Source organism: Eptatretus burgeri, chromosome 18 (genome assembly GCF_056783735.1).
Source record: "Eptatretus burgeri isolate ZD-2024b chromosome 18, Ebu_testis_v1, whole genome shotgun sequence".
NCBI lineage: Eukaryota > Metazoa > Chordata > Myxini > Myxiniformes > Myxinidae > Eptatretus > Eptatretus burgeri.
Genome location: NC_140978.1, coordinates 4,156,866 through 4,177,267, shown reverse-complemented (window position 1 = coordinate 4,177,267; position 20,402 = coordinate 4,156,866). Strand labels below are relative to the sequence as shown.

Below are 20,402 nucleotides of genomic sequence, written 5' to 3'. Positions count from 1 at the left end.
CTGAATGGCAGAGCTGAGCTGTTCAGGGAGCTGAGGCGTAAAACTGTACGTGCACTGAGGGTGGACAAGGAGGCCTATGCGTGAGGTTTCTGTGAGGGGGTAGAGCATCACCTGTGGACAGGTGATTCTCGTCCCACTTACAGGGGAATTTGCGCATTACGTTCATCCAAGCCCATCCCTCGGAGCACTGCAGTTCGAGCAGAGAGTGGTAGGCTCTTGACAGAGGAGTCTGAAGTGAAGGCCCGCTGGGCCGGTTACTTTGAGCGGTTGTACCAGGCTGATCCCCCAACTGTCGAGTTGGACGTCAAGGGTGTTACAATCCCTGTTGCTGACCCTCGAATCAACTGTGGTCCACCTACGCTTGTGGAAACACGGGCTGCGGTGAACCAGTTGAAACGGGGCAAAGCTCCAGGGATCTGTGGCATCCATGCCGAACTTCTCAAGGCTGGTGGAAATGCTGCACTCGTGTCGTTGCATGCAGTTTTGTGCTCTGCCTGGAACACAGGCATCATCCCAACTGACTGGAAGAGGGGCCTTGTTGTCCCTCTCTGGAAAGGGAAGGGTGATCGCCAAGACTGCAACAACTACCGAGGGGTGACGCTGCTCTCAGTGCCGGGCAAGGTCTTTGCTCGGATAATTATTGATAGGGTTCGCCACCATCTGCTTGAGCACCAGCGTCCAGAGCAGTCAGGCTTTACACCAAAGAGGTCAACGATTGACCGTATCCTTGCACTTCGTGTCCTCACCGAACGCAGACGAGAGTTTCGGCAGGGGCTGCTTGCAGCCTATGTTGATCTCTGTAAAGCGTTCGATTCAGTGAATCAGGATGTCCTCTGGAGGATTCTTGGTCTTCGTGGGGTGCCACCAAAACTGATCGATCTGATGTCTGAACTCTACTCTGGTACTGAGAGTGCTGTGAAGTGTGGTGGTACCATCTCTGACTTATTTCCAGTTGTTACTGGAGTTTGTCAGGGATGTGTACTTGCCCCCACACTTTTCAGCACTTGTATGGACTGGATTTTAGGGAGGATGTCGGAGAGATCAAGTTGCGGTGCGTCATTTGGGAATGTCAAGATCTCGGACCTTGACTTTGCAGATGATGCAGTCATCTTTGCGGACACTTTAGTCATCCTCTTGGGGGCCCTCGAGGTGCTGAATGAGGAGTCGGAGCCGTTGGGATTACGGGTTTTTTGGGTCAAAATTAAGATCCAGGCTTTCGGTGAGATCTTGGATGCTGCTGTCCTGTCTGTGTCTGTTTGTGGTGAGGATGTTGAGGTCGTGGAGAGATTCACTTACCTTGGCAGTGATATTCATGTCTCTGCTGGCTGCGAGTCACAGGTCAATAGACGTCTGGGTCGGGCCTGGGGAGTCATGGATTCACTGGATCATGGGGTGTGGCGCTGCCGGTACCAGTGCGGGAGGACGAAAGTCCGAGTCTTCAGGTCCTTGGTACTTCCAGTCTTGCTGTATGGGTGCGAGACTTGGACTCTGACCAAGGATCTGAGACGGAGACTTAATTCCTTTGGTACCAGGTCTCTTCGGAGAATCCTTGGCTATCGCTGGTCGGATTTTGTGTCCAACGAGCGGTTGCTGAGAGAGACTCGGATGAGATTTGTTACCTGCATAGTCCGTGAGCGTCAGTTGCGGCTGTATGGACATGTGGCTCGTTTTCCTGACTCTGATCCTGCTCACCAGATTCTCTCAGCGAGAGAGTCTCATGAGTGGAGGAGGCCAGTGGGTCGACCACGTGCCTCATGGTTGCAACAGGTTGACCATCATCTCAAGGAGATGGGGATGGGCCTGGCATCTGCCTGGGGGATGGCCAGACGGAGGCCCCTGGAGTACCGGCGGAAAGTGGACGCAGCGACGTGCTGTTCTGGCACATGCTCCCATACCTGAGCTGACCTTGCTGTGAGTTGTGTGTTAGCTGTCATACGAGCCTCGACCAAGGTATACAAAAAAAAAAAAAAAAACGTCCCTCACACCTGCTGCTGTTGTGTCCCCCCTCTCTTTCTGCTGTTATGTCCTGATTTGTTCTGTGTTCTCAGCTCCACCATGAGCCTCAACTCCGTATACAAAAAAAAAGACTCCAGCTCCGCCTGCATATTCTAGTCAGCCCAAACTAATTAATTTATTGGTTTTGCATACAAAATAAAATTATACGGAAAATGTCAGAAATTACTCAACCGACTTGCCCTTCCAAGCTGTTGTCGTTTCCAAGTCCAACATTTCATGCTGTCAGTAAATAATCAGGAAGCACTTTGGTGACATTTGAGAGGAATACCCTGGAACCTCCACCTGGCTCAGTGCCCGTTCCTGGGAGAGCCGGAATTCCTGATACCCGGGTCCTAACAAGACGAGGCTTGGGTTAGCCAGGGAAGGATAAAACAGCGTAACTTGGTGTCTGGCAGGAAGCCCCCCTCGGTGCAAACTGGGTTAGGATAATTCGATTTTAAAAGCTCTCGGCTCACCTGAACAAGACGTCCATGTGTGTTGATGGTGGCATCGTACACCTGCTTCCTGCTGAGCTGGTCCAAGTAAACCTCCACATGCTGTGTCGGTAGTGCATAACTGTGGTTCAGGGAAGTCGATAAGCTCAACAAACACCACTCTCACTAAATTGAAGTGATCCTCTACAACAGGAAAATAGCATTTGTTAAGATTTAAAAAAAAAAAAAGTAATTAAAAAAAAACCTCAAAAAACCCAATTTATTATTAACTCAAATGTTTTTATTTCACAACTTCAATCGAAAAAAAAGCATCATGAAACTGCGAATGCAAAGCCGCTAATTTTACAACTTTTTTTTTTTTTTTACAACTTTGGTAGAGACGAATATCCCTTCCCCAGTGAAGTGTTGCGAGATGGGATTTGCTTTGCACATTTTGGGAAACTTGACTTAAGCTTATAGATCATGGTTATAAACTTGTGCTTATACGGAAAATAAAATGGAATACTACTTTCTGATGGCAGACAAGATAAATAATGAATCAACTAAAAATTTACAACAGTGCAACGTGAACGGGTCGTGGTGGGTCATTGTCGTGCTTGACGCAACTGCGTCATGATGAACCGGGTTATCTGATCGGCCCAATTAAAAGCTGTTGACGGGAAGATGGTTTTTCTGCCTAAAATCTAACGGGTTTTCTAAGGTGACACCACCGCTGATGAAACACGATGGCAACCTCACGCAACTTTAAGCCATTTAATGGTGGCATTGATCAATTTACGACAGGTCAGGGGACACCGTTTTGCACAAATAAATACAAGCAACACAATTCACACGAGGTACAAATCCAACAGGCCTCCAAGATAACACACACGCAACGTGTACTTCATGAATTATAGAAAACCTATTTCCAGTTATGACCACAAATCTGTACAAGCAGATGTTTGAGGATTGGCAGGGAAGAAAACATCATTGCAGGAGAGGATAAATAAATAAATAAAATAAAATAAAACCCATCCCAGCAGGAAGCATCTGCCACATTTTGCCCACCCAGGGTTGCATGGAGGTAAAACAGGAGACATCTTGAGGAATGTTCTTGACACCCACAATGCGGCTAACCATGCACTCCATGAGGATCCAATGTTTCTGACAGTCTCATGGGGGAGATACCCTCGCCAACAAAGGCCCCGACGCTTCTCGTCCGTCTCACCCCACCTACCTCTTCAAAACCATGGAATGTAGTATATCTCACCCAAGCAAACGTTCTGCCGCGGTTGGAGTTCTCCACGTCTCCTGGGGCGGTGAGTTCGCCAACAGAGTGTCATAGTACCGTGGAGAATCTATCTACAATTCCAGCAATCTCTGCGTGTCTGTCTGTCTGTCTGTCTGTGACCGCTGTTTCTTGACAACCACTGGTCCGATCTAATTGAAACTTGCCAGGTGTATTGCTGGGGACCTGTGGATGTGCCTTTTCAAGGTTTGATATTAATCGGACAAGTGGTTCCCAAGTTATGGCCATTTATTTAGCAAACCAATGACAGGACACGGTGCTATGATGACACAATTCTTCTTCTTTGTATTTTATTTTTTATTTTTTGCACGTACAGCCAAGCACGTACGGGCACACACGTATGGGCACGCACGTACGAGCCCACACGAGTACTAATAAAAGACAATAAACAGGAGGTGGGGAAAAGCAGAAACCAGATCCATCCATGGGGCACGTGCCAGGCTATGCTATCGTCGTTACATTTGGTCCATGAATGCCCATTCACTAAATACTAAAGTGCAAACACAGAGGTAGCGGCATGTACAATACAAATATACAAGGGGGGTGGGGGGTTACCACTCCAATACATATCGTGAAAAATATGTCAGGGCTTATACATAGTATAATTAACCTGGCTAATCATTTGTACAAGCTCATCTATGTATGAAATAACAGGATACCTGTGACACACAGACAAACCTCTAAAGGCCCAGTCACACCTTGACGTTTTAGCCAGGAATGGCAACGTATAAAAACGCACGTAAAACGTTGGCGTACGCTGAAGTTTTGAGGTTTTTTTTTTTCATAGTTCTGGTCGTATTCATAACGTGTTGGTCGAATGCATAACGTATTAGTAACGGGCACAGAACGTTTTGTTGTGTTCAAGATAACATACCAACGAATGCTTAGCCTGTTGTCGGCGTTCACAAACTATGCCCAACCATAGTTTAACTTAGTCATAGTGCGCTGCACGTATCGCCGACGAACTCGTGGCGTTCTCTGTTAAAAACCTGCCGCTCGCCGATTTAAATCATAACCGCCTGAAAATCGGAAGTGTCAACATCGCAGTCACACCTTGACGATTTAGCTAGCATATGCCGACCTATGAAAATGTGTCTAAAACGCTGGGACACGTCGAATACGGTATGGGTAAGTTGTGTATACGTTAGCAGCACGATGAAAAACAATGAAGTACACTGGCATATTACGTGGTGCGACTAGTACGTCGTGAAATTTCAAGCATGCTGAAAATTTTACGACGTACTCGACGTATGGCTCACAAGTTCTGCATACGCTGGCGTAAGTTCTCGGCACGCTCCGCAATCGTTTGCACACGTCGGCCACACGTTACTTGTAAGTTACTCATAAGTAGAAACACGTCGAGGTAATGTTTAGCATACCCGAAACTTAATTTTTAACCTACGAGTAACGTGCTTTGAACATATTAGTAGCGTGATTTGAACCTATGAGTAGCGTGCTTTGAACCTATGTGTAACGTATCTCAAACGCACATTGTCGTATGCAGACGAATTTGATTGACGTCTTCCGGACGACCACAGAACTTACTGAACGTGTTTCTAACTTACATCTACCGTATAATGGTGTATTGGCAGCGTTTAGGGGAATTGGTATATACAAATGGGCTTCACAAAAGGAACCCTTCAGTGTTCCTGACTCCATGTTGAGAAGATGTCAATGTCTCTGGCAGTGACAGTAGTAGTAGTTGCAGTAGTAGTAGTAGTAATAGTAGTTGTAGTTCGAGAGATTTTAGTGATGTCGATGTTATTAGTAGTAGTAGTAGTAGTAGTTCGAGAGAATTTACTGATGTCGATGGTAGTAGTAGTAGTAGCAGTTCGAGAGAATTTAGTCATGTCGATGTTGGTAGTAGTAGTCGTAGTAGTAGTAGTAGTAGTAGTAGTAGTTCGAGAGAATTTAATGATGTCGATGTTATTAGTAGTGGTGGTAGTAGTAGTTCAAAAGAACTTAGTGATGTCGATGTTGGTAGTAGTAGTAGTAGTAGTAGTAGTACTTTCAAGTAACGTGTTGCAAAGTATGAACAACGTTCGTGTAGCGTGCTTACAAAACGTTACTCATAGGTTAGAAATAAGTTTCGGGTACGCTAAACATTACCTCCACGTGTTTCGACTTATGAGTAACTTACAAGTAACGTGTTTCAACGTGTGTCAACGATCGCATAACGTGCCTACAACTTATGGCCAGCGTAGCGGAATGTGCGAGTCATACGCCGGCATACGTCGTAAAATTTCAAGCATGAAAAAAATTTGAGGAAAACCCAAAAGCTCAACGTTTAAAGCCAGCGTACTACGACGTATGGCAGTGTTTTTCAGCGTGGTCTTAACATATACAAAATGTACCCATAACGTATTCGACGTGTAACAGCGTTTTACACAATTTTTTGCAAAAATCGGCATAAGCTGGCTAAAACGTCAAGGTGTGACTGGGCCTTAAAGTAGAGACAAAAATAATAATAATAATAATAATAATAATAATAATAATAATAATAATAAAGTACGGACGTTGATTAAAAAAGAAAAGAAAAACGTAAGCGCATAGACAAGCAGGGTGAAGAAACCTCACAAATTAGAAAACAAAGGAATCATTGGTTCTAGCTTGGACATAATGCACCTTCAGATATAAAATCAACTGATGGTTCAATTAGACATACGAGTGTTCTGGTTAAATTAGACAACTTTGTCCAATCGCCTCAAAAGGGTGATTGGGTGCACTAGCTGGGCCTGTAAGCCTTGCAGCATACCTCAAACTACAGATTGTGCGGCCAGACACACACTCAGAGATGGGCATGGTAACTGTGAAATAATCCAAATTCAAGATACAAAAAATTTTGTCAAAATATGCCCAAGGACAGGGTCGCATGGTTCTCGTGCGGACTCAGACACGCACGCACGCACGCACGCACGTACCCATCTATTCTCTCCCGTGGAATGGGTGATGCTGAAACGTATTTTGCTCTTTGTATAGTGCATGAAAGTTAACATTCTTCAATTTGACAACAAGCATAGGGCAGTTAATTCAGCAAACAGATGAAATGCACAAGGATATTGATGATATAACTTCCATTTGAACCAAACGAACAAAAACAAAGATATTTAATTGCAATGTACTTTGTTAACAGACTGTTTTTCGATATTTGTACATCAACATGCCCTGCATGCAAAACTAAATAACCTCGGAAGGTTGATGTAAAACTTACGTGCTGCAGATGATCATTCCCAGACGTTTGCAGAGGTAGTGCACATAGGAGGAAAAATGTTCCACCAGGGTGACATCGTGGCCTTTTGTCAATATGTTCAATGTACCATATTCTTTGTCTCCCACCGGAGGTAGCAGACCAGTGTCCAAGATCCGCCTCTTCCTCTTGCTGACATTTTCTTGCTGACAGGACATGTGACCACAATAACCAATGTTTGCATTTCAATGTAGGTATATTTTCAACTTGAACCTGAAATTCACCACTCATGTCAATTCTTCACAAATTTGTTTGATTTTAGAGAATCGAACATTAGGAAAGCAAAATAGGAATGTGAAGGTTACCGTCAACAAGCGTGTAATGAGACCCGTGTTAACCTCATTGGGTCCTTTTGTTCAGTATACTAAACATTTCTCATTTAAAAATTTCTGCTATATATGGTTTTTGGCCACATCTATCAATGGTATAAATTTTGGCCACATCTATCAAAAAAAAATCACATAAATTTTTTTTTTTTAATTCTTGCTTCCAGATCTGGATCTTCACCAAAATCTAATCAATTTGTCCTTGTCACACACCGAACATGTCCAACAAATTCCGTGCAAATCCGTCCACCACTTTTTGAGATATCCTGCTCACAGACCGGCAGACAGACAGGAGTTAAAACATTTGGTGGCAGAGGTAACAAGTACACAGACACCATGTACGTACACAGCAAGTAGTTGAAACATGAAATTTCATAAGCCATGCTTTTATTAAGGTTCCTCCACTGTTCTCATAATATGATGTATGTTTCTTGTATTTTGGGTTTGATTCAAGAGTGTAAATGAACTGAACTGAACTAAACATGTAAATATAATTGCATTTCATAAAGAAAAGTCGGGTCCAACAATGTAGGAATGTATGGAGGTTGATATATGACACAAGTAGTGTACCCACCCTCTGTTTGGGTGGAGTTTGCGCATTCTTTGCTGAAAAAAAGGATATTCTGCATATATTGCAATTAGACTCATAAATGCTTGTGTGGTGTGCATCTTGGCATCAATATATGGCAAGATCTCAGATTAAGCGCCAAAGCACTGCAGGAAAATCACATTTTAACAGCCACTTTGATAGTTGTGTCGTTAGATCTCTGCAAATCAAGAAGATTCCCCATTAAAAAAAAATGTAAACTCACTTTGTTATGTTAATTAGTACAATGTGTGACTTTTCAAATCTAACATTGACATATTTAAACTCGAAGGGCACTCGGTAGAGCGCATACCCCCGCCACGTAATGCCTGATCCACGCGAACATATCAGGCTCAATACATTTTTGAAATATCATGCTGTATATCGTTTTTGGCCCGATCTCACAACGGTGAATAATCACTTTAAAAATTAAGTAATTCTCGTATCGAGATCCGGATCTTCACCAAAATCTAATCAGTTCGTCCTTGTCACACACCGAACCTGTCCACAACTTTTTGAGATATCCTGCACCACAAACAGACAAAAAACAACAACAAAAAAAAACAAACAGAAAGGGGGTGAAAACATAACCTCCTTCACCTTCGGTGGTGGAGGTAATAACCTGGTCTGGCTGAGGTTTGCGTGATGTTCTGGGATAGATCACGGAATAAAATTTACAAATAAGTGAAAGACCATCGATTGCAAATGAATGATGTGAAAGTACAAAGGTCTGAAAGAGATCTTACAGTGACTTTCCAAGAGCATGTGGTTAATAGACATACTCGTGCTGCAATAGTATGGATTAACAACCTCTAGTCTACTTCCTCGACTTCTCCAATAACGTCAACTCCACCTGTAATCGTAATAACTTCTAATAACCATAATGCAACTCAATGCACTTAATCACACCATCAAGTGATTGTTGGTCGACTGAGGCTTGGCCATGTTTTTCGATCCTACATACAGTATATAGTTTACAGATGCTTATATAGGTTCGTCACGTCAATCTCGACGGGGAAAACAAAAAAAATGGCATTTTCATTAAATGATGACAGATCCTTTGATTAAAACAAACAACAAAAAAGAGCTGTAGTTTTACATTGCAGCGCCTTCAGAAAGTAATCACACCCCTTTTGACTATTGTCACATTTTATTGTGTTACAGCCTGAATTTAAAATGGATTAAATTTATATATTTTGTCACTGATTTGCACAAAATACCCCAAAATGAGAAAGTGAAAACATGTTAGTATAAAATTTTATAAATCAATAAAAAAGGAAAAGTTGAAATGTCTTGCGTCAATAAGTATTGAACCCTCTGAGTGAATACTTCGTAGAATCGCCTTTGGCAGCGATTAGAGCTTCGAGTCTTCTTTGTGTATGTCTGTGTCATCTTTGCATGTCTGGATTTGAGGATTTTCTCCCATTCTTCCTTGCAGATTTGCTCAAGCTCTGTCAAGTTGGATGGGGCATGTCGGTGAACAGCAATCTTCACGTCTTTCCGCAGATTCTCAATGGGATTCAAGTCTGGGCTTTGGCTGGACCACTCAAGGATTTTCATGTTCTTGTTCTGAAGCCATTCCAGTGTCGCTTTGTCTGTATGTTTGGGATCGTTGTCCTGTTGGAACGTAAATCTTCACCACAGTCTGAGGTCTGAAGCAGGTTCTCAATGATTTGCCTGTATTTGGCTCCATTCATTGTTCCCTCTATCCTTACAAGTCTCCCGATCTCTGCCACTGAAAAGCATCCACATAACACGATGCTGTCACCACCATGCTTCATGGTAGGGATGGTGTTAGATGGGTGATGAGCTGCGCTTGGTTTCTGCCAGACGTAGCCCTTTGCATTCAGGCCAAAGAGTTCAATTTTCATCTCATCAGACCACAGAATCTTTTGTCTCATGCTCTCAGAGTCTTTCACGTGCGTTTTTGCAAACTCTAGGCGTGCTGTCATGTGCCTTTTTTCTCAGGAGGGGCTTCCGTCTCGGCACTCTTCCATAAAGCCTGGATTTGTAAAGGGCTGCAGAGATTGTTGTCCTTCCAGCAGGTTCTCCAATCTCAGCCAAGGAACTCTGCAGTTCTGTCGGAGTGGTCATGGGTTCTTGGTCATGCAGTGATGGTAATGTTACATTCTTACGAAATAAAACAACAAGACTGTGCAATGCTGTGTCAGGCCGAAACAGACACGGAGCGTTCCTGTTCTTCATTGCAATGAATGCTTCTTCAGGGAGAGGAAGCAACAATGTTCAATTTAATAAACTTTGCCACTCAAGCTGAAATGGCAATTCTGGTTGCTCAAATGGACACCCCATCAACTGATGCAGGATTTGAAAAGTTTCAAACATTTCACGAAAATAAGATAATCTGTTTGAGAAAACAAAACAAAAAAAGTTAATATTTGCGGTTGGGAGTGAAATCACAAGTTGGCATCACAAGGGGTATAGCTTTTTTGTGTCATTCCTCTCCCCTCTTTACACGTTGTCATTTGTGCGCCACATCTGTCCGAGTTTTGTTGTTTCAACTCCCCATGGAGTATTTCTTTTAACAAATCGTTTTATTTTGAAGGACATGTTCGCCATCTCGTTCCATGTCCCACATACGGTAAACCGTTTCGGCATATTAATTGGCATCCTGGAGGAGGCCCAAATCGGGTAAAGCTCATCTCTTTGCAGATAAGTAAGTGGTGATAAGGAGCCGGGAATCCGCTCGTGCCGGCCTTGACTCAAATTGGCCCATCCTCGAAATTAAATCTTGGCTTGGTGGTTTGTAGTTAGCCAGGATCATCCACGAGACATTTGGTGATCAAGAGAGTGGGACATTGGACCTGGGTTTGAATCACAGTCTGACATTTGTGTTCAGGAGAGAGGTATTCGGCCCTGACTACTCAAGGAAGAAATTAAACGAAATTTTGCGCATAAACCGCATTAAAAAAAGAAATTCAAAAGAGCTTTTCCCAGATTCTGGCACACACGGGAAAGAAAAAAAAAAGATGGAAACAAAGAAAAAACAAAAACATAACGGTGGGACTTGACGGACAGGGGGAAGAAGGCGACCCTTGGACGTGGTTTCGTAGGAAGGTAGGAACCCCAAGACTTCCACATTTCCAGCCAGGAGGCTGGCACAACTTTGTTCCAGGCCATGAGGACATAAATGAGTAGAAGTAATAAGAAATTGGGGGCACAATTTAAGAAGTTGCAGAACAAAAATGGATGCTCAAGGTTACAAATTAATGCATTGGTTTGCAAATTGGAAAATATGGAAAGTAAAATGACAAATGTGGAAGATAAATTGGAAGAAAATTATTATTTGCTTCAGTGTGTTGGAAGTGAGGCAACTAAAATTAAAAAGAATAATGGTCCAGATCACCATCACACAGGTGTGGACGTCATACATCCCCAACAGGAACAGACCGTCCAAGAGGCGAGGAAATTTGAAGGTTTCGAGGAAACAAGGCAAGCGGTCCTTGCGAAGTATGGCGAAATCCCTGTGGTGTGCGAGATGCCATTCGTGAAGGCGTGGTTAGACACTGCAAGAGTCGATTTGGCATTCTCAGGCCTTTTGATGTGCGATCTGGCACCCGGTTTGGTGTGCAAATCGGAGGATGAGACTGCTTCTCATCGCAACAGTGTACAGAGCTGCGTCTGCCAAGGTGTGCGAGCTGATGCTGGTGAGGGTCCCAAGGGGATCCGGGTTGTTGGAGTCGGACACCATGGGGGACGGCTTGGCACTCGGAGTCGTCGATTCCTCACACACGGGCTGTGCATCTACACTCGTGGTGCAGGAGTGAAAAAAAAAGAAGTGCATCACCAATAGAAAAGGACAGATCATTGTGGGACAGTGTCGGCTTGAGCCCCATTTGTTTTTTAACGGCTCGTGTTATTGTTATGCTGGTGCTGAGTCACTAGCAGCTGGCCGCTCATGCCCGTACAGGACTTTCAAAATGACATCATCTGCCCCACAATGTTTGGCGATCATGCACACAAACCCCTCGAATCAATGATCTTCGGGGCATATGAACTTCTCACATGTGTATTTTATAATGATTGTTACCGAAAATGGCTCACAAAGCTTCCAACAGAAGCCAAAAATACTTGGAAAAGTACCCGAGAGAAAGCTGCAGTATGCCTCGACACAACAAAAGAGTTGGAAGGAGACACTGCATCTGGTTTGGGTGTTTCTGAACACCGATTGGAAGGAAATATTTGAAGCTTGTGAATGCACAGGGTAAGTATCCCCCCCCCCAAAAAAAAACCACAACAACAACATTGTTTGGTTCTGGGGCAACAAGAGAAATTTTGCATTCATTGCTAAAAGGAGAAGCGTGTGTGTGTGTGTGTGTGTGTGTGTGTGTGTGTGTGTGTGTGTGTGTGTGTGTGTGTGTGTGTGTGTGTGTGTGTGTGCCGCTGTTTACTTCCAATAACAGGAAATGGTAACTGAACCTCTCATCTACAGACATTTGTGGAATTGCCAATATTTTCATGAATCCGATTTGCATCCAGGAACACAACATTTATGCTTAACAATTATGAGATTGCCACTCTTTCATTTAAATGCTGAAAATTATGTTAAAAAGAGAATTTCACTGACAGGTTTTGCCCCAGCAACGGCGGGTGAAAAGAGCCCTGCCCCGCAGAAGTGAGTCACTGACAATGCACACACAGCGCACGTGTGAAAGGTCTCAAAAGCATTCATACATCATTTAGAAAAGTCCCACATTGGAAAAGGCACTCAAGGACGGGATACTCAATGTCAGCACCAGCTGCAGGAAGGGGCAACAAAAGGCCCACGAGAAATGGGGCCATTGCCCGCAGCAGAAATTGGACACCCAAGGCCGCTAAATATTGTTTATGAGACAGCCTTGGAGGGATTTGTCACTCCTTTGGTGTCGTTTCCATGGTCTCTGTTTATGCTCCGACTGAGGCGAGTGATCTCACTGTGAAGGTCGCATTCTACGCCACGCTCGAGTCTCTGGTTGATCAGTGCCCCAGGCGAGATTATCCTCTCATCTTGGGGGATTTCACTGCATCGGCTGGAACTGATAGGGATGGTTATGAGACATGTCTTGGTCCCCATGGGTCTGGAACTATGAACAAGAACAGCACTAAGTTCCTTGATTTTGCAAGAAGTCATGGACTTAGGGTGGGTGGCTGGTTCATGGTTTCAGCACCCACAGGCTCATCACTGGACTAGGTATTCCAACGCCGGTGATGTGACAAAGGAGATTAACCTTTTGCTCGTTGATGGTCGCTGGAAGATGATCCAGAACTGCAGGGTCCATCAGAGTGCTCAGTTCCTCAATACCGACAATGAGCCTGTGGTAGAAACTCTGAAGTTGCAGCTTAAATCCAGGAAAATGATACCACCCTAGCCTAGGCTGGATGTTGGCAAGCTGTAGCTGAGGGTACCTGAGGAGTTTGCGAACAGGCTGAATGGGGATTTGGGGGGTCTGGGTGCTTTTGGGGATTTATGAAGTGTTCTCGGGTGCCTTCAAGAGAACCATCGTTGATGTTGCCGGTGGATGTCTTGGAACTCGCCAGAGGGTGGAGAAGTACTTTGTCTGTCAAGGGACACTGGATACCATTGACTACAGTCACAGGGCAGGCTTAATGGCAGAGCTGAGCCTTTCAGGGAGTTCTGGCGTCAAACTGTACGTGCACTGAGGGTGGACAAGGAGGCCTATGTGTGAGGAATCTGTGAGGGGGGTAGAGCATCACCTGTGGTCAAATGATTCTCGTCCTGCTTGCGGAGGAATTCACGCATTGCGTTCCTCCAAGCCTGTCCCTTTGTGTACTGCAGTGAGAGCGGAGGGTACTTGACTCTTAACAGAGAAGTCAGAAGTGAAGGGCCCCAGGTTCAGTCACTTTGAGTGGCTGTACCACGCTGATCCACCAGTTGTGGAGTTGGATGTCAGGGGTGTTACTATCCCTATTTCTAACCCTCCAATCAACTGTGATCCACCTTCCTTTGTGGAAACACAGGCTGCAGTCAACCGGTTGAAATGGGGTAAAGCTCCTGGGATCTGTGGCATCCATGCTGAACTTCTCAAGGTTGGTGGAAATGCTGGACTCATGTTGCTGCATGCAATTCTGTGCTCTACCTGGAACACAGGCATCATCCCAACTGACTGGAAAAGGGGCCTTGTTGTCCCGCTCTGGAAAGGGAAGGGTGATCGCCAGGACTGCAACAACTACCGAGGGGTGACACTGCTCTCAGTGCAGGCAAGGTCTTTGCTCAGATAATTATTGATATGATTCGCCACCATCTGCTTGAGCACTCGCGCCCAGAGCAGTCAGGCTTTACACCAAAGAGTTCAACAATTGACCATATCCTTGCCCTTCGGGTCCTCACAGAACGGAGATGAAAGTTTCGGCAGGGACTGTTTGCAGCCGATGTTGATCTCTGCAAAGTGTTCGATTCAGTGAATCAGGATGCCCTCCAGAGGATTCTTGGTCTTTGTGGGGTGCCACCAAAATTGATCAATCTGATGTCTGAGCTATACTCTGGAACTGAGAGTGCTGTGAGATGTGCTGCCATCTTCGATTTATTTTGAGTTATTCCTGGAGTTCGTCAGGGGTGTGTACTGGCACGCATACTTTTCAGCACTTATATTGGCTGGATTCTGGGGAGGAGGTCAGAGAGATCAAGCTGTGGTGCACCGTTTGGGAATGTCAGGATCTCTGAACTTGATTTTGCAGATGATGCAGTCATCTTTGTGAAGACTCTGGATATCCTTTTGGGGACCCTCGAGGTGCTGAATGAGGAGTCGGAGTCACTGGTATTATGGGTTTCCTGGGTCAAAACTACGATCCAGGCTTTCAATGACATATTGGATGCTGCTGTCCTCTCTGCACCTGTTTGTGGTGAGGATGTTGAGGATAAGGAGAGATTCACTTACCTTGGCAGTAATATTCATGTCTCTGCTGGCTGTGAGCCAGAGGTCAATAGATGTCTGGGTCGGGCCTGCGGAGTCATGGATTCACTGGTTAATGGGGTGTGGTGCTGCCGGTACCTGTGCAGGACGATGAAAGTGCGAGTCTTCAGGTCCTTGGTACTTCCGGTCTTGCTCTATGGATGTTAGACTTGGACTCTGGGGGCTGTACTGGCCCAGCAGGATTTGGACATGGGGCCCGACCACGGGTATCGTATGGCTGGGGCTACACAGGGAGCCTGGTGGTGGCGCGATGCATCCCTCGTCCATCAGGGTGCCACCCGAGCAATAGTCTCAGGCCGATGGAGTTTCCAGGCCTTAGAGGGGGTTAAGATCTTTGGGGGACTGAGGTGGTCCCTTTTGGGCATCTTTAATGGTACAACGAGAGGACCACAACCTGTTTTTGGCTTAATTGTTAGGGTGGTGGGCTTGGGATCCGAGGATCCTGAGTTCAAATCCCGCTCGGCTATTGAATGAATACCAGGTGAGGTTGACTCTGCCTGTCATCCTTCCGAGGTCGGCAAAATAAGTGCCAGCTTGCTGGTATCCTGTGTCTGAGTGGCGACCCGTCTGGGATTATGCCCAATTGCCAAGGAGACTGCTTTTGGCAGCACCAATGCTCTGCAGAGAGTGTGGTCCCAATGGATGGAGAGTACCACTTGGGAGAGGTGTTACCAGGGTAAGCCTTGGTGGCATGATCCCTCAGGACCAGTCAGGGGCTCAGGAGGTGGCTGCCAGGCATATGATCAATAGCCTCTCCCGGCGGTTCTGGGACAGCGCAGCAAGTGGCGACCCAACATGCTGGGCTGTTTGATAGTTGTGGGTCCCCCTTGCGAGGACCAGCATCTGAATACCACCCACAGACGACCAACCAAAGCATCTATGGAACATTAATCCGCTAAATTTAAAGCATGATTGGTATCAGGTAAAGAGAGGGTGGCATAACCTTCCACAGACAGTCCATTGCGATTATGGGCCTTCAGTTTGGGAAGAGGACCTTGGGAATAATTGGGAATATTGGGAAAGGGAAGAATGGCTGTAACAGATGCTGCTGCCATTGACCAACCTCCCCAGTGATGAATTGGATATTAAATATACTTTTTTCCATTGTTACTACTCGTAATGCTTTGATTTGGGGTATGCAGGTGAGTCGGGCAATTGGTATGGGTGCCGGGCAAGGGTGACCATTAGTGCCAGCACATGAACTGAGTGGCAGGGATTAAAATGTTATTGTTGTTTTGTGTGAATAAAATAATTCCTTCACTTGTGATTATTGTTTTATCTCTATTATTTTGATTGTTGTTTAGTGTGTCAGTTGGCCATGGCAAGTGTAGGTACAATGAATGGCAGCTGGGGAAGGAGTATTGTGTGTAAGGTTTGTGGATTGGTGACATTTGTGCGTCCACAGCTGGATCAGGCTCTTGAAGAGAGCAAGGACTAAAGGACTAAATAAAAGGACTAAGTGGAGACAAATATACGAGACAACACTGAACTTGATTTCAGCCAAACACAGATCAGATAATTGACCCTGGGGGAAGTGACGCAATGTCCCAGGGTACTCTGGATAACAAAAATGCCATTTTTGCCACATCGCGATACCTTCTGGTGAAACTCCCAAAATCGAAACCCAGGCTCACTGCTCACCTCCACTCATTTGTTCCTCGTTTCCCCCCCCCCCCCATCTATGGAACTAACTTTCACATTCTCTTCAATCCCATTGTTTCCTCCAGGTTTTCAAGATAGCTGTTCTCCACCATCTCAGATCATCCCCAATCCAAAACCATGATCCTTTCCACCAACATTAACCATCCCCAAGCCCACCTCTTTCCAAATTTCCAGTTTTTCCTTCATGAGAGTTTGCTTCTGCATCAATGTTGTCCAGCCCATGCATCCTCCCATACCCCTTATTCTTCCCCCACATCCATTATTTTTTTCAGAATCTCCTTCCGTTTTGACCCTCAACCCTGCTGTTGTCCATTTCCCTGCTTTCTTTCAACCGTTCCTCTTGTTCTGTTATGTCCTGCTCCATTCTATGTTCTATTGTTAAACTCCATTCTATGTGTTACACTCCCAAAGTCCAGGTTAACAGCTCACCACCACTCATTTTCTCCTCTTTTTTAATCATCCACCTGTGGAATGAAATTCCCTCGTCTGTTCATTCCCATTCTTCCCTCCAGGGCTCATTCTTCCCTCAAGACAACTGTTCACCACTATCTCAGGTCACCCTCCCTCCCCCCCCATAATACTCATGATTTCTACCCCAAATTAGCACATTCCCAAGCACTCCCCTTTTCTATGTTATTGTGATTTTCCCCTTGCTCTTCTTGCATCGAGATAAATGAGAGAACAGGAAATTGACCTTGTGTGCAGCTTGTCCACCGTGTGGACAAGTCTACAAGTCTTTCCTCCCGAACCTTGATCTCATCTCACTCTCACATCTACTCTGCTGCTGTTTCCCCCTTTCCATTTTGCACATCTACTATATCGTTTTTGGCCCTATCTCTCCATGGTGAAGAATCACTTTTGAACGTAATTTCGGTTTTAGCCTGACTTTTTAATGCTGAATCGGATGAAAATATAGAGGGGTGTTCCGTCATGCATGTAATTGAAATAAAGCGATGAGCAATTTGCTCAATTTTTATTGTTATTGCAGTTGTAGTTGTTGTTTTAAAGATCGAGTCTGTTGAGATAATGTGTGTGTGACGAAAGTCTGGTGTTAGCTTCACGGTTAAGGTGGCTTACGTTATTGGGGCTCGAGTACGAGCCCCACAGTTGCGCTGTTATATAACATCAGGTGGGTTGATTCAGCCCGTCAACCTTCAAAGGTCAGCGAAATGAGTACCAGCTTCGTGTAAACAGGGGGCACTGAATCAGTGGCACAGAAGAGCTCCCAGCAATGATGCAAACAGCAGACAGCTGCATATGAAATAATAATAATGCGGATGTCGTTGGCTGCTATCTCCACATGTGGGTGGGTTTTAGGAGATGGAACGGAGACCTATCAGGCCTCAAAGTGTGTGTGTGTGTGTGTGTGTGTGTGTGTGTGTGTGTGTGTGTGTGTGTGTGTGTGTGTGTGTGTGTGTGTGTGTGTGTGTGTGTGTGTGTGTGTGTGTGTGTGTGTGTGTGTGTGTGTGTCTCTGGATGCTAAAAATTCCCTTACCCTCTTGTTGTTGGGTTGGGGGGAGGGGGGGGTGGGCTTACTATCACTGTCCCACCTTATTGGTGGTGGGGGGGTGTGTTCAAGATTGCATATCCTCTTGTTGGGAGGGATGCTAAAGTTCCAATGCTCTTATTGCAATATGCAATGTTTTAACAAATTTTAACAAATGCTCTAACCCTCCCAAGAGAAAGTCTCATTTCTTGGACTGTAACTGTATTATTTATTGCCAATAATAAAGCGGATGTAATCCATAACTTTGTATTTATTGTAATCCTTTGTTTTGTGTTGAGTTTTGTGCACCCATCATTTTGACAATATTTTTCTTCATTGGATCAAATGTTTTTCAGAATCCTGCTTTTTGTTTTTTGTGACATCGAGACACGTCAAGCGAGAGTCTATCAGCATTCACACACGTGTTCTTCAATTAATTGTTCACCACTCACTTCACGAACTGTAAATATGCAGAAAAGCGCTGGAATTAGAATAAAACAGCCTGGTGTTGGCTCAGTGGTTAGGGTGGCGGCTTGGGATCCTCGGGTCCTGGGTTCAAGCCCCATCGTCCGCTGAATTAATACACCAGGGGGTTGACTCAGCCTGTCATCCTTCCGAGGTTGGAGAAATGAGTACCAGTTCCAGGATGTGTACTGGTAGAGGGGCACTGCATCAGCGACACAGTCGCACTTCAAGAAATGAAAGCTACCCCGGCAGCTAAGCTGCCATACGACCACCACCAGAATAAAACAAGAGCAAGAAGTCCTCCACCGACCGATGTGATATTTTCGAGATCAAAAAAAAATTGCATAACTCTGTAAAAAATTGACCAAACGCTCTTAAACTCAGACTTGTTGCGTAACCTATCACCATGAAGCCGTGCACCGTGTTTCAGTTGAACATGTTAAAGGGGTTGTGTGGAAACTGGCTGAAAAAACCCACAGGTGCGACGGACGACCTTTAGTAGTCCCTCCCTTTTAAAAAAAATGTTTGTACATCTTGTCGAGGCTCGTGTGAGAGCTAACACAGAACGCCCAGCAAGGGGGGGGGGCATGAGACAAGGGGGGAGGGTTGAGACAAGGGGGGGCATGAGACAAGGGGGCATGAGACAATGGGGGCATGAGACAATGGGGGCATGAGACAATGGGGGGCATGAGACAATGGGGGGCATGAGACAATGGGGGGCATGAGACAATGGGGGAATGAGACAATGGGGGAATGAGACAATGGGCGAATGAGACAAGGGGGGCATGAGACAATGGGGGGCATGAGACAAGAGGGGTGGGAGTGGGAAGGACAAAACAGTGGGGAACAGAGACATTAGGAGATCTGTGGAAGGGAGAGGGATGGGGCGTGGAACACGGGGAATACAAGGTGGACATTTAACGGGGAATTTCAGAAAGGAAAGCAGGGAATTTGAAGGAGGTGGGTTTGCGGTGGGTTATCGGGGGGGGCAGAAAAGATCAAGGATTTGGATGGGGGATGATAAGAGTTGGTGGTGAACGGCTGTTTTGAAGGCCTGGAGGGAAGAATAGGATTGAATAGTGAGGGAGTTTATTCCAAAGGCGGGAAAAAAAAGAGGAATGAAACCGCTCGGGGATTAATAAATGACCCATCAAATGCACCAAACTCGGGACATGTTGGAGAGGCGAGGAGGTATTTGATCCTCACCGGGTCTTTCGCGATCAGGTGGTCGTATCGGCCAACGCCGTGGGTCGGCCGTGAACGGTGAAAACGGCCCGGGCTCGTGAAGGCCTGAGCTCGGCGGAGGACCAGCGCAGGAAGCTGAAGCACACGTGACACGTATCATCAACTACGGGTAGTTTCACTGCACCCAAAAGTCCACAACAATATGTTTTACACAGAAGGTTCCATCATCGATTTGTTCAAATAATCATTCGTTCGTTTGGCCGTGTTACCAAGACGGGCCGAAAGAGCGAACAGTCCTGGATTAGCGCCACGGGCGGGAGGCCTACGTCAGGCCTTCCCATGAATGTCTAGGAAAACACGGACAAAGCGCACACAGCTCACCGTGCCGAAAAGAGCGGCCATTTGAGAACACGCTCTCTCTCTCTCTCTCTGAGTTGCGGACAACTTCGACGGGTAAACAAAACGGTAAACTACGAGCGAATGGAATCAACGAGTACTGGTATTCGTGTATTATTAACGATTGAAGAGGAGGCCCCGAGCGAATAGAGGGGTTTCAGTACCCATGATGCAGTGCGCGGGCGCCATGTTGGTTGTATTCACTTCTCTGGCAACGGCAGCATCAGCAGCTCTACAGTCCACCACGTTTAGCTCGTTATACTCACTGCAAATGGAAGGTTACGTTAATTATTTCGTCTTGTTTACCCTTGTTTTTTTTCGCTTGTTTAGAATGCCAACCAATATGGCGCCCGCGCACTGCATCATGGGTACCGTAACCCCT

The 20,402-nt window shown here is 45.5% G+C and overlaps 1 protein-coding gene across 2 annotated transcripts in view; it reads right to left on the bottom strand.

Annotated features, from left to right (window-relative positions):
* Positions 1 to 20,371, bottom strand: part of MRPL48 (mitochondrial ribosomal protein L48) — a 31,390-nt gene extending 11,019 nt beyond the window's left edge. The window contains exons 1-4 of one of the 2 annotated variants that reach the window (XM_085863610.1): positions 20,006 to 20,371; positions 19,646 to 19,759; positions 6,950 to 7,131; positions 2,472 to 2,571 (exon numbers count right to left, since the gene is read on the bottom strand). In XM_085863610.1, coding sequence (XP_085719736.1) covers positions 2,472 to 2,571; positions 6,950 to 7,131; positions 19,646 to 19,759; positions 20,006 to 20,026 — 417 coding nt within the window. In that variant the 5' untranslated portion in view covers positions 20,027 to 20,371. Of the gene's footprint in view, positions 1 to 2,471; positions 2,572 to 6,949; positions 7,132 to 19,645; positions 19,760 to 19,893; positions 19,983 to 20,005 lie in introns of those variants that run through there. The other variant, XM_085863609.1, reaches the window with a different exon arrangement.
* Positions 20,372 to 20,402: the final 31 nt, after the last annotated feature.